The sequence below is a fragment of the Cimex lectularius genome, unplaced genomic scaffold (genome assembly GCF_000648675.2).
Source record: "Cimex lectularius strain Harlan isolate CLEC.00 unplaced genomic scaffold, Clec_2.1 scaffold455, whole genome shotgun sequence".
Lineage (NCBI taxonomy): Eukaryota > Metazoa > Arthropoda > Insecta > Hemiptera > Cimicidae > Cimex > Cimex lectularius.
This window is the reverse complement of record NW_019394170.1, coordinates 58,227-72,830: the sequence shown is the minus strand read 5'-3', so window position 1 is coordinate 72,830 and position 14,604 is coordinate 58,227. Positions and strand designations below refer to the sequence as shown.

The window sequence follows — 14,604 nt, the reverse complement described above, 5'->3', positions numbered from 1 at the left end:
TTGACGAGCCAGTTATGGAAACAAGATGTCCTTTGCATGTAAAGTCTATTTTCGACAGCATTCATCGCAGCATAATATGAGTGGTAAAAAAATGCTGAGGTGTGTGATAAAGAGGTTATTTAACTACTTATTTTAAACGTTGAAATTATTTTGATTTTATGCTGAAAAAATAACTGCAAATGTTTTTTTATCGTAAATTTATTACCAAATTGAAATGTTTTTTCAGTTGCAAAGCAGGACGACCATACGTACATGGCAGTGATAATCGGCATCCTAATGGCGGTGATAATCCTCCTCGCCGTCTGCATCTTCCTCATCGTATCGAGACACCGGCAAAGGAAGTGTTTCGCTTCCCCTTTGGCGGCTAAGACGGCCTTGGGCACCGGTGGCCTGTCTTCGGGTTCTTCCTGCGGCACGGCAGAAAAGGCGTACAGCTCCAAGGGTACTTTGCCGATGGCTTCGGGCGGCGCTGACACAGCTCTCCTCATGGACATAAAAGCGGACGAGTACCAAGAACCCTATCAAGCTCTGAAGTACGCCCCGTACTACAGTTACAGCACTGTCGTCATGGAAATGAAGGATGCGTTGAATAAACAACCTCACCCCTCTGGTATGTAAACAACTTCACAATAAATTAATCAAATATTTAAATATAAATTAATTTAAATGACCATTCTGACTATACGACTAACGACCAAATAGAACAACACCCCAAATAGAAAATTGTTTTATACCTGTACAGGGTGTTCGGCTACTTTGCTAGTAGAATCAACATTAAAAAAAGGAATGAAAAATCCTAATTAATTATGGTCCTAATCTCTACTATATAAATTAGTATGTTTGGTCGACACGAAAACTCTTTTGACTCTTTGATCGAAATTTTCCAACAAATTAATAGTTTTCTATGTAATAAAGTCATCAATGCCCTTTTTAACGAATACGTTTTTGATGTGGATTGCCAACTATCCAATATTGTGCCAGTAACCTTTGTATTTGCTGGTCAAAGCTGCATTAGAAAAATTTATCTAAATCATCTTCAGTAATTTTACATAATACAGAAATTCTTTTGATCAAAGAAGCAATATAAAAAATGACAAGCCAATTACAAGTCAAAATCAAAAATTCACATCAAAAACTACTAAATAAGGAGACGATAGCCAAATTATCAGAACGGACAGCCTATTCAAAAAGGAACCAAAAAGTCCTAATTAACTATGGTTTTAATCTCAATAGTTTCGGAGTTATTTCACTTTTTCTGATTTTTTTAAGATTTCACGACCTTGCTTCAAATGAACAATGATAATTCCAAAATTAAAGATTTTGGACAAATCCGGTAATACCATTGAAAAGTATGCTAAATTTCCAATAAGATGTGATCAATACTAAACTTGTAAACGTTCGTGAAATAAGGGTTTTAGTAGCGAGAACTTTGAAAAAAAAAATTTTTTTTTTCAAAGTTGAGAAACTTACTATGGTGATTCTAGACTACTATTTCCAAACCTAGAGACTAGCAAATTTCAGAGAGTAAGTACTCCATTTAAAACCCTTTTTATGGGTGTAATTGCTTTTTTAGTTACTTTTTCAAAGATGAGGCAATTCAAGAAGGAAAAGAACCGTGGTTGAAGAATTGGTAAGGTGGAAAATTTGAAGAAAAAACTTAAGGAAATTTTGAATTAATTTATTAAACGTTAAAACCGTTAAATTAAAAAAGAAATTACACTACTAAAAGGATATTAAATGGAGTACGTTCTCTGAAATTCGCTGGTCTCTAGGTTTGGAGTTAGAATCACCATAATAAGTTTTTCTACGAATTTTTTTTTTTTTAATTCTCGCTACTAAAACACTTATTTCACGAACGTTTACAAGTTTAGTATTGATCACATCTTATTGAGAAAATTTAACGCAGTTTTCAATAGTATCAACGGATTTCTCCAAAACCCTTTAGTTTTGGAGTTATCGTTATTTATTTGCAGCAAGGTCGTGAAATTTTAAAAAATCAGAAATAGTGGAATAACTCCGAAACTGCTGAGATTAGGACCGTAGTTAATTAGGACTTTTGGAATCCATTTTGAATGTAGAATCTACGAGCAAAGTTTGTCACACAAGTAGCCGAACACCCTGTATATTTTTCATTCATTTTCATTTCATTCTTTAAAGAAATAAATTCATTTATTTATTTACAACTACATTTTAAATATGGAAGAAGCAAAAATATATAAATTGTTATTATATTGGAAATACATGGTCACACAAAAGGGAATCTAAGGATGAAGGACGTCCATGATGGGACGTTAGTTCACCAACAGGATGGAGATTACTTAGCAACCGTTCCTTTATTTAATTTTCTTTAATTTTCATACATTTGCACTTAAATGTTTATGTAATAATATATTTACATTTTTTAGATACATCATATGATTATGCGGTTCCTGATGTCAATGCTGGTACTTTGCCACTGTTACCTTCTGACACCCCCCCGATCCCCGTGGTTCAGGATAAGGATTCGCTCTATCTCAGGGGAACAACACGTTCAAAAGAAGAGAAAAACAAAAAGGTGATATTATTACATTCTTCCGGAAAGGATCTATTTCTATTATGTTCCTTTCGGCCAGCATAATTCCAACTCAACAGACGGTCAGACCGTTTATTTATCTTCTTCTCATAACCCCCGGTGGATATTTCACGTTTACGAGTCCCCCTCTTCCCGACCCGTTCTTTTTTGTGCTTCAAGAATTGCTTTTCTAATAATCCTTCCCCTTCCTCTTCATTCGGAAAAGTTGGGCTTGTTTGCCCGGGTCTCTTCATCAATGCATTACGCCTCGGAATGCTGATCTGAAAAATATTGCAGTTTGCCTCGTGGGGCGGAGTGTTATTGAAAGGAAGAAGGAAAAAAATTTCAAAAGGACGGCGTCTCAATAAATTAAGTCATGGCTAAGTCGGACCTGAATCTTCTCGTGTCGCTCTCGCTATATCGCCGACGTATCGGAACGAAAAAGAAAAGAAAGCGTAATATATTACGCAGTGCCCAAACGAGAACGAAAAATTAATCGATAAATGGCAAAATAGTCCTTTTTCTCTGTTCCAAGCGTTTCTTGTATTTTCTTTTTTTTTACTGTAAAAACCAAACTTCAAAAGCCCGCGGTTTTTTCAATGGGTTTCCAACATTCCGCTTTCAAAGGGGAATAACCAAGAGGGAAATAGGCTTAAACAACTCAGGTCTAACAACAAAGGTGCTTCAAAACTAACTTAAAGCTTAGAGAAAAAACTCAATGCATTCCAAGTGTAATTTTACACCAAACAAAAATTTATTGAAAAAACAACCCAAATAAGAAAGAATTATACTTCTTGTACTAAAAATTCTCCTAAATAACTTATACCGTAATATATGTATGATGAAATAAAAGAATAATATTTCGCTGCTTAATTAGTCCCACTGAATTGGCACAATTTTATTTTCTGTTTTGTGTTGTTCACTAATGCTCTCTTTTATTTTTTATTAAGTTCTTTATTAACTTTTAATCTTCTTAATTGTATTTATTCATCCATTTTTTGCTCCCATACCCTTTATAATGCCTATCTTCACACCCTCTCACTCACTCTCTCTCCCCCTCCCCCTCTCACTCGCACTCTCTCCCTCACCCTCTCTCACTCTCTCTCTTTCTCTCTCTCTCACACACACACACACACACACACACACACACACACACACACCCTCGCCCTCTCTCTCTTCGCCCTTTCGCTCCCTCCCTCTCGCTCTTGCTCCTAAAGCTCTTACGTTTTCTCCAACCGCTCAATCTCTTTCATTGACTTTTTTGTACATAGGAGGGAGAGGGAGAGGGAGAGGGAGNAGAGAGAGAGAGAGAGAGAGAGAGAGAGAGAGAGAGAGAGAGAGAGAGAGAGAGAAGGTTTAAAAAATAAATCACAAATCTAAACAAATTAGCGATGTCTATGTACAAAAAAGTCAATGAAAGAGATTGAGCGGTAAGTATTGAGAAATAGGTAGACATCGTTAAAAATTCAGATTTTCCATCCGACGATTGTTGACGTTTCCGATTTATGTTTGTTCAGATTTTTCTCGGCTTCGATTCGAGTAAGTTTAACAAGTGTTTGTCTTTCCCCTTTCAGTGCAAAAGCGTTATTGACTTTTGCCGTTTACTTCCTTTAACTGTAGATCCTTAATTAAATCTTAAAGGAAACATTTACAGAGAAAATGAACGGGTCGATCGGTGAAGCTATACGTCTCGTGCAGTCTCGGTATTGTCCTTTGGCAGAAACACCTGAACAAAATTGTTCCGTTAGATAATAATTAGATATAGTTTGGTTACTTCCGATTTCCATGGAGAAGAAGCGTTTCGGCGTTTCTCCATTGTTATGTAAAGAAGGATTTGTCTGTACAAACTGACCTTTGAAAGTGGTGAAATGCTAAAAAACAGCGAGGATAGGCAAACCAGGATTGCCGAAAATGACCGACAGGCTCGGTAGACTTCAAAGAGAAATCTTAGAAATAATTTTATGTCACTGTTTGTTTCAGGCCGCCAGTCAACAGGAAGTTCTCACAGCTCTGAAGAGAAGGCTCGAACAGACGACCGTACCCGAATTCCCAAGACATAGATTGCGCATGATTACTCAATTAGGAGAAGGAGCTTTTGGAACGGTACTTATCCTCACCTTTTCCTAATTATTTTATACTATTTATTTTAAAATTGTATTTCTCGTGTAGGTATACGTCGCAGAAGCCGACGGCATCCCAGAATACGGTTTGAATGCTAGCCTCGGAAAAAGATTGGTCGCAGTCAAGTTCCTTCTTCAAAATGCCAGTGAAAAAGAAAAGTAAGACAACACTGACATCTCTAAATAAATCAAAGGGCTTCCCCTTAAAAATAATTACCGCACCCCAGCTTACTTGGCCTGCACCTAATGCACTCTTCCCCACACTGAAGATGAAAGCTCAGTGCTCAGGCCGCAACTCCCGTTCACTTTTCGCCCACATACACCACTGTAGCCTTTGGAGTTGCTTAATGTTATTTAATTCAATGGCAATTCTCCTCCCTCTTACGTAAAAGAAATAGTGTGTTATCGTAAAAATGTAAACATTCTTACAATCATAAAATATGATATCACCCCGAAAACAGCCTCTGTCATAAAACATCTAAATTTGCTGCAAAATGGCTGGTTCCTTATTGCACAGCAATTTAACCAAAACCATATATTTTGGTGAAACGCAACAACCATGTTTAACCTTGCCTAATCTCACTTGGTCAATCAAATTTTATCATTTTACATCTTCAGTTTATGGTTTATACAAACAACCCACCTAAGATTGCAAGCTGCCAAATCAAGACCATCTGCTCAGCCTACACTTACTGCTTCAGCTCGTCACTCATTTTAGCATTTTTCCATCTTCATAGGCGAATTTATATTTGTGTGTGTCACCAATGAAGATATGTTAAACTGATTGGCACTTGATTACTCTACTCGGCCACTCAAAGTTCCTAATTGAAGATGGCATGAACCAAAATGTGTTTGAGAGACATCTAAATCTGCGAGTAAGTGTAGACCTTGTAGAGTGATCAGTTTTTAACATATGTTCTTGACTCACATGAATGAAGATAGCATTGTGCAATAAAGCCCTTGACAGAATGAACAGCAGGACAGGGCCAGAAGGTTGGGTAGATACCGGCCAAACTAGATTCATCACCTCGTACACCTCAAGAACAAATATCACAACTAATTGTCTATTAATTATCCATTTTGCTTAGAATTTAAAAAAAAATTGTATAATGTATGTTTCTGTGTATTTTTTAAGTTTTCCAGCTCTTTGTTGTGTCTGTTGAAATTTATTAAAATAAAATCCTTGATGAACTCGGAGTGTTTAGCATTTTTGTTGTTGGACCGGCTTCAGGCTCTACTGTTGCCCTTTCTCAATAAATTTATAGAAACTGTTTAAAAATATTATTAAATAATTTTTTTTAAACAGTTTGTAAAATTATGAAATTATAGTAATTATTAAACAGTTTGTAAAATTATTTAAAAAGTACACAACGTACATTATATTACAGACAATTAAACCAGCTAAAAATAAAAAGTAAATTGTGGGTTATGTAATATTTTTGTATTGTGTTGATGATAGAAAAATAATAAACACAGTCTCCAATTATGTATAAAAACCAATGATATATCAACTACAGGGATTCATAAAATATAGAATCAGGATTAGCAAGGCTGATGTTCCTAAATGTTCTTATATTTGATCTAATATAGTCAATATTATTGTTTAGGTACATTAAAAAATGCAAAAATAATAATACAATAATATATAATGAGGTTCCATCGCAAAGAGGTACAAACCTTGAAAGAAATATCAATGAAATTAACACAGTAGATATAAAATTTATTAAAATATGAACCTTTAAATCTATTTAAATTAATTAATCTTTTTATGTAGGTATTGGTTGAAATGAAAAAGTTAGTGTCACGAGCGGGAGTCGAACACACGGCCATCGGCTCAATACGCTTCTGCTCTAACCACTTGAGCTATCTTGACAATCAAGTGGTTAGAGCAGTGGCGTATTCAGCCAAGGGTCGTGCGATCGAAACCCGCTTGTGACACTCACTTTTTCATTTTAACCAATACGTTACATTAAGATTAATTAATTGGAATAAGTAATTTGGTCATTCGGACCACGAAATATAATGTTTTTAAATGTATTTTCTAATAAAAATAATTTTTTATTATTATATTATTTTTTTATTTGCTTATACAAGAAAAATAACAATACTGGAATTAAGCTTAGGTTGTTGACAAAGTTTCATACAATGCAAATATTCTCATCTTGATATTTTGATTGATTTGGTTAAGAAATCCTACAAATGATAAAAGATTGAAGTGGAGCTGCGTGTTTGCCTGAAAGCTATCTACAAAAACCAAAAACAGATGAGAAACTTCAAAACAAAATATATACGTAATTAGCCAGTAAAAAGAACAGAGGTCATAAATTTCTATTGAGTATGTAATAAATATTTTAATATGATTATAATTAATTTTGTGAGAATTAAAATTAAATTATAGGCTTTTTAACTGTTCATTGATATTAAATGAGAATAAACTATGTTCCAGGACTTATTCTTCAATAATTAATTTTGAATATAACATACAAAGATGTCTATTCACAAAACTATACACGTACAAAATGGAAATATTCTAATATGGAAATAAAAAGAAAAAAGGGCAATTAAAGATTTTTGGTGTCGAGATGTATGGACAAGATATATGGCAATTTTCAGTAGAAGACATAAAGGTGGAAAGAGATCGGTAGGTAGAGCAAAATATAGAATTTCACGAGTTGGAATCACGGAACATAGTAGGACGCTCAAAACGTTTGTTTTCTGTGTAATTGTGCCATTCTTGTGTGTCGTGTTGTCAATATTTCACTGCCACTCTCAACACGACACACAAGAAAGCACAATTACGCAGAAAACAAACATTTTGATCCCTGAAGATGATCTCAACAAAGATCGAAACGTTGGCACGATAAAGAAAATGTTTTTCTAAAACTTACGTCACACCAGACGCATCTCACGATCTCTTGTCATTCTTATTTACGTATTCTGTTCCGTTATCAGATGGAATACACTTTATTTGCTTTCTTTTCTGTTTTTCTAATGAAGCCATTACTGAGGAGCTACAGAATCATGAAAAAAACGGAACATGGGAAATGGTACCTAAACCCCAAGGTTTACAACTAATTGATTCAAAGTGGGTTTTTACTGAAAAGACCATATCAAATGTGCCAATTAAGAAAGCACGCTCAGTTGCACATGGTTTTCTTCAAGAACTGGTTGAAGATGTTAATCTGTATGCACCAGTAGCTCGGATGGTGACACTACGAGCACTATTAGTTTTTCCACTACAGCAAGAATTAATACATCATCAGCTTGATGTAAAAGTATTTCTGAATGGGACTCTGAAGGAACCAATTTATATGAAACCTGCAGGACTAAAATAGATTCAGGAAGGATATGTTTGTAAATTAATCAGGTCGTTATATGGATTAAAATGTGCACCAAAATAATGGAATGATTGTTTTAATTCTTATATTATGAAAATGGGTTTTGTAAGGAGTAACATAGATCCTTGTTTGTATAAAACGGTTAATGCATAGTTACTAATGTGGGTAGATGATATAATTTTAGTCACTGATAAAGATGATGAATTTTCAGATATTATAAATGTGTTAAAATTAAAATTTGAGATTAAAGAAATATAAATACTAATGGGAAGAAAAATAAATTTCTGAGAATTGAAATTGAAAGGGAAAATGATAAGATGTATTTATCACAAAATGATCTAACTGATAAGATTTTAGATAAATTTAAGATGACCAATTGTAAAGAACGTGCTATACCTCTGACTGTTTGACTTAAATTTGACTTAGTTAATTATAATCCTACTAGTTGTGTTTTGCATTATAGAGAACTGGTTGGAAGTTTAAAGTATTTGATGTTAGGTATACGACCAGATTTATGTTTCGTCTATGACCAGATTTATGTTTTACAATTACATTCTTCAGTCAGTTTCAGCATAATTTCAGTCCAACACAGTGGAAGCATTTGAAAAACGTTTTAAGATACTTAAAAGGTTCAAAAAATTGTAAATTGATTTTTCAGAAGAAAAACGGCAGTGATTTTAACATGAATGTTTTTGTCGATGCAGACTTTGGATCAGATGTGAGGGATAGTAAAAGTATCAGTGGTTTTGCCATTAAGTTAAACAAAAACATATCATGGAAGTCAAAGAAACAAACAGTTGTTCTTTATCATCTGCTGAGTCTGAATATGTCTCACTATCTTTGGGTATCACTTAATATATGTTTTTAAAACAACTCTTTGAATTTATCACTGGTAAAAATAAAATGAAGATCACTGTTTATGAGGATAATCGATCTGCAATTAAAATGGCAAACACCCGTGAAACGAAAAGGAGTAAACATATTGATGTTAAACATCATTTTATAAGAAACTTAATTTCAGAAAATGTTTAAGTGAAATATATTCCAACGCAAGATGAAATTGCGGATATTATGACAAAAGCAATCCTAAATGTAAATTCAGTCAGTTCAAAAAGTAATTAGGTCTAATAGATTTTTAAGATTACTATTAGAAATTTTAGAATTATGTTTATATAAATAATATTAGATTATAAGTTATAATGTATAAGTTATATGCGAATTCTGTGTTATATGTTATTTTTAAATTACGTTATTCAAGTTCCTTGTAATTGACTGATAATATGAAAGAAAGGGTTTATTCATTTCTAAAATTTAGGGAGGGTATTGGCAGATAAATTTATAAAATGAATTTCAATTAATTAAGGTTTTTAGTTGAGATAAAAAAGGCAGTGTCACGAGCAGGATTCAAACCCACGACCTTCGGCTAGATACGCCGCTACTCAACCACTTGAGCTATCGTGACCTCGATCCACTCGGACACTAACTTCCCACCTCAACCCCACCTTTTTTTAATTTTCCCTCCTTTTTGCCATTTTTCAAATGTCGTGTAATCAATTTGATTCTCGGCGACAAATGAAATGGCCACGGAGAGCTTTAGTGAAGTATACTTCATTTTAACTCATTAAAATCAAATTTTTCGTTTATTCCTCCTGTGCAGTCACAATAACTTACTAATAGTATATTATTAATACCTTTAAAATTTATCATGAAAATACAAAAATAAATAAATAATATTTTGCAAAATATAATTGAAATATGGCAAAAAGGATGGAAAATTGGAAAGATTGTAAGTTGCGATGAAGAGTTGGTGTCCTAGTAGATATGTCACGATAACTCATTTATACCGTTCTTGGTTTTTGGATGGTAAAGAAGGGTTAAAAAATAAAACAAATGCAAAATCATTTTCTTGGGATTCACATAGTAACATTTCAATTTGTCTCATGCGTGTATGCATTATCTCTTGTGTGAGCTGGTTATGGAGCCTTTTGTACTATCCACTAAATTAGCACAATTGTTCTCTAAATGTAGCATGTCGTCGATTGTCATCTTTGTGACATGAACAAATGTGAACATGAAACAAGTCAACTGGCACTCAATATGGCATTCAGTGAGGAATTAATTGACAAAGGTGTCTTAAGGCCATCGTCTTTTAAGACCACGTAGCATGTTTCAGGATGGAAAAGTGTAGATATGTATTGGGAAGTAGGGTTAGGATGGATTGAAAGCTGGTGAGGATCCTTTGGAAGCTGGACTGGATCGATTTGTTGACAAAAGGAATGTTAAGAACTTTTTAGATAGTAAGGTTTGTGACATAGTAAGGAATTTTGACAATTTGTCTGAGGATGTTTTATTGGAAATATTTGATGCACTAGATATTGTTTGGCTTGGTGGAACAGTTCCACTTCGTAGGTCCAGAGCGGTTGCAGTAATGTATAGAATTATTTGAATTTTGACAGACAGAACAGATTTCTGTCCTAAAATTTTCCATCAAGTCTTCCGTTAACTTGTTGTCTATTAATTTTTTTTTAGTTGTCACCTAGTAAAATATTAATTTTACAATCATTATATTTTATGTTTCTGTTTTGTTTACAAGGGCTGATTTTCATCGAGATGTGAGGATCCTTGGTGCTCTTGAGGATATAAACATAGCCCGCGTTCTTGGTGTATGCAGTCGTGATGAACAACTGTGCGTTGTAATGGAATACATGGACCATGGTGACTTAACACAATTCCTCAAAACTCATGTCCCTGCTGATTCTTCCAGACCACTGCCTCTAGGCGTTAAGACTTTAAGGTAAAATTTTTTACTCTTGAAGATTAATTTATTAAGGAAAAGTCAAATTGAATTTATGTCTAATTTTTGTTAATTTTTTTTTCTAGTTTCAACTGCCTTTTGTACATGGCTACGCAAATTGCATCTGGCATGCGGTACCTCGAGTCGCTGAATTTTGTACACAGAGACCTAGCTACAAGGTAAATGAACAAATTCATTTTCCCGAAATCACCTCATTCATTGAAAAATAATAATAACAAGCACAGTCTATTTGAACGCTTTGATTGGTCCGACAATTAAGGCTCTGCGGGCCAGCGTCTGTGTGGAGGGTAACTGTGGTCTACAATATTTACAGGCCCACATGCTTGGTCAGCCATAGCAGAGGTCAAATATTTGACCGACCCTTTTTCCCCTTCTCCAATCTCTCATTAGTAGCTTAAACCCTCTCTTTTATAAGCACACAAATCAATAATTAACTGCATCTGTAAGAAAAGTAAACATGAAAAGTTTATACAGTAAGGAAAGAGTTGTAGAAAGTATTAAGTATATAAAGTATATATTAAAGTATTACAGCATAAAAATAAAGCTTAGCATAAACATATTTTTTTCTGTTTAGAAATTGCCTGGTTGGTAAGGGTTATCAAATTAAAATATCTGACTTTGGAACAGACAACGAAGCTTATGCATTAGATTACTATAAAGTCAATGGTACGATGGCTCTTCCAGTTCGCTGGATGGCATGGGAATCTGTATATCTTGTAAGTAACCCAATTTTTAGCATATTTTGCTTAATTTATCACCCATTCTTTTTATAAGAAAAAAATTCACAATTCAGAGTTCTTATTAGCATGTATATACAAAATAATAATTCTGGGTTTGCTTCTAGGGAAAATACACAATCAAGAGCGATGTCTGGTCATTTGGAGTGTGTCTTTGGGAGATCCTAAACATGTGTCGAAGGCGTCCATTCGACTCAATGACTGATGCTGAAGTAGTTGAGAACCTCGGTCACTTACAAGAAGATGAAGCAGGGTTTACACCATTGCCCAGGCCCCCGCCACCATGTACCAAAGATATAGTAGACCTTATGGCTGAGTGCTGGAGGCAGTCTGAGCACCAGAGGCCGACGTTCTGTCAAATACACCTTTTCTTGCAGAGAAAGAACTTGGGTTATGCGCCGACCACGTGAGATACACCTTCACCGGTGAATTGTGCCATATACATGAAACCGATTTTACCAACCAAAACTTGTGTATAAGGGATTATTTATAAAACAATTTGTATCTACTTTGCACATTTCATCACACCAAACGGTTTGCATCATGATTTCCACCTCAAGATTATCAATGACGCAGACCTATTTTTATACATTATCTTGTAGCCCATAAACAAACTGACATCAGAGTAGATAATAATGTATATTCGATGGAGCTTATTTGTATTTTTATCATGAGCACACCGTATTAGCACGTAAACTTAAAAATTTACTTCCATGTTAACTAAAACACAAGAATATAAATGTACTATATCCAATTGTTGGTGTTTGTGTATTCTTCATTTTTATCTAATTTTAAGAAAGTGAATGACCAAATCGGATGATGAATAATATTTTATAATCATGTAATTAGTTTGTAAAAATACAAAAATCATAGAATACGTGAGAAAATTGTATATAAATGAATATTAAGAACATTCTAATTGAGATAAAATGTAAAGTTTATTTACCGGGAAGAGTTTGAATGTTATTTTTACCACTACATGATTCCATTTTATTTTTGCATTCACTCTGATAAAAAAGCCATAAAATGCATATACATATTATTTATTTAATGCTTTAGAAAATTATTGTAAATATTATTGACTTGTTTTTAATAAAAACATATCTAATCAAATCTAATGATGAGACAGGGAACATGAATAAAAATCATATTTTATTAACAAATTATAAAAGAAAATATGACAATAAAATATATTTATGCAGTTCATAAATTATAAATTGCTATTTAACAGGAATTAATACTTATTAATATTTTAATTTTAGAGGGTATCTAGAATTTATAGCATATTTCATATTAAATAGAGTGTTTGATTTAAAAATAGCATTTTTTTAAATGATTCAATTTTACGTTTTATTATTCATTAGCTGATAAAAAGCAATGCATTGTGGCGACAATCATACTGACTGCTAGAAAATCCTGCAAAAACTCTTTCTCTTCTTGCATAACTGTAAATTAATGACACTGTTTCTATCGATATTTACACAATTGACCTGGAAACTTATTCATTTGCCGAAGAGTTTAATATCACCGTACTAAAGTGGAAATTGATATACAGAAATTTTTAAATGGAATATTTTAGGACAGGTTTATTATTATCAAATACACTGCATAAAACTGTATTTTTCAAATAATTGCTAATGGAGTTTCATGTATACGGACCTAAATAACATTAAATTGTAGAATTATAAAAAAATCGAAGCAAATAACTTTAAAGTAGAGTTTATTGCTGAATTTCGTAAACGATAGGTAAAATAAAATTGATATAAGGATTTTGTATTTGCTTTTTGTATGGTAAACTAATAAAACTATATATAGATTTTATATTGTATGGTTTTTTTTATAATTATGTGATATAGCAAGCCAACCTCTGTTTGGTTATAGTTTCCGTAAGCCTACATTGTAAATAAATTTCATAACTAACTTATGAGTTAATGTAGTACCGACTTTTAGTAATTTATTCTGTTTCAAAAGAAAACCATTGTCTGTAAAGTGAATTTCTTTTTGTTATCAATACTAGTCATAATTGAATAGGTATTAATTATTGTAGATTGAGTGTTGAGAAACAAAAGGCGTGACTCTACAGTTGTACATTTTAATGTTGGGTGTATATAGTTTTAGGTAAGTGACATATTTGTACTAAAACAAACAGATAATATATAAAAGTAGTAGATATTTCAATGTATATACATATAATCGCCTCGTTGTAATAAGTAGTTTGGCACGAAATCACACAAAAAAAGAACTTGTGCACATTCAACTAGTTAATTTTTAATATTCATAATGTACAACTATTTTCTTATGAGAATACAAAAAATAAATGAACATTTATGACAATGTTCACTGGGAGGTGCCATGTTTACTTTCTTGTAAGCAGTTAACCATAACAAAAAAAATTATGTGCACAGTGCACATTTAAGTTCAAGTAAAGTGTGTTTCTTAACTACCTAAACTACATATCAGACTGTATAGTTTCCTGTTTTATTAAAATAGGGCACAATACTCATTTAATTATAGGAAAAACATTAATTTTTTTCCTCTTTGATTATTTTATTAGTATTTCAATTTAAAAAAAAAACTTAGTATATAAATTTAATATTGTTTTTAATCATGTTAGTTTTCATGATGGTATTCTTTGGAAAAAGAACTGAAATATCATACAAGGATGCCACCTTCAACGAAGCAATATATTATTGAATGTAATACATATGATTTGAAATAGATTCTTTTAAGAATGTTGTGATACACTCATTTGTAATTCTTTTAGCTTTAATGATTTATTTAAAAATGTATATACAACAAATTTTATTAGATAAAAATTTGACCACACACACTGTTTAATAAAAATTATACAAAAATAAATTATGTTTTTTAAAGACCCTTCAACTTTTCTAATTTAGAGTATGGAAGTATTTTATATAATACTATATTTGTTTATATTTAACTATTAAATTTTAATCATTACTTACATACATGAGCTTTTAGCTAAATCCCCTGGGCATTTAGGTTAAGCAAAATACTAGTGGCCCAGCCATATAGCGGGGTA

General features: G+C 32.8%; 1 protein-coding gene across 1 annotated transcript in view; it reads left to right on the top strand.

Moving 5' to 3' along the window:
- Positions 1–14,388, top strand: part of LOC106662887 (discoidin domain-containing receptor 2-like) — a gene marked incomplete at its 5' end in the record, with an annotated part of 67,277 nt that extends 52,889 nt beyond the window's left edge. The window contains 8 exons of the mRNA XM_024229973.1: positions 227–610; positions 2,406–2,554; positions 4,532–4,654; positions 4,721–4,830; positions 10,603–10,803; positions 10,890–10,982; positions 11,399–11,540; positions 11,669–14,388. Of these exons, the coding sequence (XP_024085741.1) occupies positions 227–610; positions 2,406–2,554; positions 4,532–4,654; positions 4,721–4,830; positions 10,603–10,803; positions 10,890–10,982; positions 11,399–11,540; positions 11,669–11,971 (1,505 nt within the window). The remainder of the gene's footprint in view (positions 1–226; positions 611–2,405; positions 2,555–4,531; positions 4,655–4,720; positions 4,831–10,602; positions 10,804–10,889; positions 10,983–11,398; positions 11,541–11,668) is intronic.
- Positions 14,389–14,604: the final 216 nt, after the last annotated feature.